Here is a 2,935-nt window from a genome sequence, read left to right on the forward strand (position 1 = left end):
TTGGGCAGTCAACCATAAATCACCCAAGTTAAATTTGAGCCAAGGACATGTACCTTGAACCAGTCAAATAGTCAGAGGTCAGCTATGGAAACAAGGGAAATGACAAAACGTCTGACAGAGATGCAAGGCATTTCCTCTCAGTAGAACCACTCCAAGCCCCCATGAAGTGACCCAAAGAAATGGGCTTGCATAATATTTCTAGACAGGCTTGAATCCTGACATCTCATTATTAAACCTTCATTCAAAACACTAATCCAAAATAACAATCCTTTCAGAACTTAAGGACTATCAGAACGTAAGGACAAGCTGGAGTGGACAAATAAACAATTTATAGTGCAGGATTCTGCCCAAGATACCCCCAAACATTTGCAATCAGGCAGCAAGCACTGTATCTAAGACAAATGGAATAGGCATGGGAGAAGCAGACTTCGCTGCTTCTTTCTCCCCATGGCCATAATTTCAAGTGCCCTGAAATTATTAGAGATGGTCAGTGGACCCTGCTGAACTGGGTGTATTGTAATAGGAGGACTCCTGAACCCCCCTTTTCAGCAGAGCCCTTCTATACATGATAGGCACATTTGGACTCCATTCTATTGCCTCTGAATATGAAAGCAGCTTCATAGCCACCAACATGACCCTCTGTATCTTTAACCATTATTTGTTTTAAAAAAATCTGCTACTGGCCACAAAAATATTTTGTTGCAATGTCTTTTGCTGTTACTCATTATATAGCATAGCCAGAAGTGTGGCTTCTAGATTAAGAGAGGTATTACTACCACTCTATACGACTCTGGTGCGCCCGCAACTGGAGTATTGTGCTCGGTTTTGGGCCCCTCATTACAGAAAGGATATAGCCAGGTTAGAGTCAGTGCAGCGTAGGGCCACAAGGTTGGTGGCCGTTTGGCAGGGGATGCCGTATGAGGCGAGACTGAGGGAACTGGGTCTCTTCAGCCTGGAGGAGACTCAGATGGGATATGTTGGTGACATACAGGTATGTGAGGGGATGTCACATGGAGATGGGTAGAGACCTGTTCTCTCCTGCAGAGGAAGACAGGACGCACTCCAACGGAGCAAAGCTCAGGGAGCCAAGGTTCCATTTGGATGCCAGGAAGCACTTCCTGACAGTCAGGACCCTGAGGGTGTGGAATGAGCTTCCACGAGAGGTCGTTGAGGCCCCATCGGTGCGGGTGTTCAAGGATAGGCTGGACGTCCACATGGTGGACATGTCATGAGCAGAGCCGGCTGGTGCCGGAGGTCAAACAAAATGGCCCGAGAGGCCCCTTCTGACTCGCTCTGTTTCTATGTTTCTATATGAAATGTTTTTAGTTTGTCTTAAACCTGTTCATTTGTCTTAGTGGGTTACCACAAATTTCTTTATTGAAGAAAATGAAGTCAACCTTCTGGATTTCCCTGTATGTCGCACCACATTCCTTTAATGGGGTGACATAGCCATCATTTCCTTGTGGCTAATGCTAAGTAACTAAGGTGCTTTTTTAAAAATAAAATTGAACCTAACACTGCAATTACATCTTTTTAAAGATGTGTGTTAGCTATCAGATTTAGCTTCCTGCCCACCTTATCAAAAGTGGGCGGGGGGGGGGGGTTGCTTGACACACTGGTCTTGGCACGTGCCTTCTTTAAACCACACAAGACACACTGTTATTCTGCAAAGAGATTTTTACAGAGCAGTAACAGGCAAGAGTGAGTAATGGCATAATTCTATAGATCCAGCAGAAACTGCAGCTATGCAGCCTCTTCTGTAAGCAACGATTTTGACACAGAAACCTTGATTTGTTCCTACACTTGCAGCATTTTGCAGCAGTCGTATGTTCCAGCCTATTAGAATTTACTGCTATTTAGATAGGTTGTCTGTAACAGATGCCTGTTGTAGATGCTCTATAGTAAACTTCCCAGCCTGGTGCCCTCTGAAAGTTTCGGACTACAACTCCCAGCATTCCCTCCCATTTGCCACGCTGGTTGGGGTTAGTAGTTGAAATCCAGAGCAGCTGGAGTGCACTAGATGGACTAGTGCACTAATATTACAATTGCATTTTAACTGTTACAAGACCCAGCTATAGCCTTAGTTTGTACAAAATGCACCAGCAGGAAAGGTTCTTAGCTGGAACGTGGAGTGACTTTCTTTAGTACTTTTACAAGTTGCAGGTGCAACAGATGAGAAGAGTAACAAAAACTGGAGCAGGTTCTGAAAACACTGGCCACCTGCATTCCACTTTTAGAAACAAGTACATGCCAACTTACTATTTGTTCATGCATCTCAGAATGCAGGGGGCACCTGATTTGCTTCTTTTTAAATAATCCTGCAGTAGCAAACCTAGAGCAGCACCACTGAAATTACTAGAACATAACTTCATGACGCCTTACTTCTCCCATCTTCTGCAGAAATAACAAGCATTTCAACCAAATACAAACATCCACTGAGCAGGGAGCTTGGCGGACAGCATATATGCTACAGAATGTGACTTAATTTCTAAGCACAGGCTCAGATGCACCTATGATACTCATCTGGGCCCATGGAACTGGCTGAATTTTTGTGATCCCCCATGAAGGACTGCAGTTCTCACATATTAACTAGAGTTTACTATTCAAGTTAATGACTAGATCAGAGTCATGAACTTGACAGGATATATAATAAACAAATTCTGTAGTAACAGCCTTTCACTCTTTTTAAAAATTAATGAAAATTGCACATTTTCATTAATGCTTTTAATCCCCATATGCAATTCAACAAAGAATCCCTTTGTTCTATAATATTAGTAGTCACAGATCAATGCCAGAAAGCAGTTATATATAACACACATGCAGTTTTATTTACAGATTACCTATTTATCACCATATGTACAACTTCCAGAAAGTTTTTCTGAATAATGAAACACTGTACATTTTTTATCCATGAGAAAGGTGAACTTTATTTTTC

The 2,935-nt window shown here is 42.5% G+C and overlaps 1 protein-coding gene across 1 annotated transcript in view; it reads left to right on the top strand.

The window, feature by feature from the left end:
- Nucleotides 1–1,436, top strand: part of TEK (TEK receptor tyrosine kinase) — a 60,055-nt gene extending 58,619 nt beyond the window's left edge. Inside the window, exon 21 of the mRNA XM_044428121.1 lies at nucleotides 1,384–1,436. Coding sequence (XP_044284056.1) covers nucleotides 1,384–1,436 — 53 coding nt within the window. The remainder of the gene's footprint in view (nucleotides 1–1,383) is intronic.
- Nucleotides 1,437–2,935: the final 1,499 nt, after the last annotated feature.

The sequence above is a fragment of the Varanus komodoensis genome, unplaced genomic scaffold, assembly GCF_004798865.1.
Source record: "Varanus komodoensis strain SLA01 unplaced genomic scaffold, ASM479886v1 scaffold19, whole genome shotgun sequence".
Lineage (NCBI taxonomy): Eukaryota > Metazoa > Chordata > Lepidosauria > Squamata > Varanidae > Varanus > Varanus komodoensis.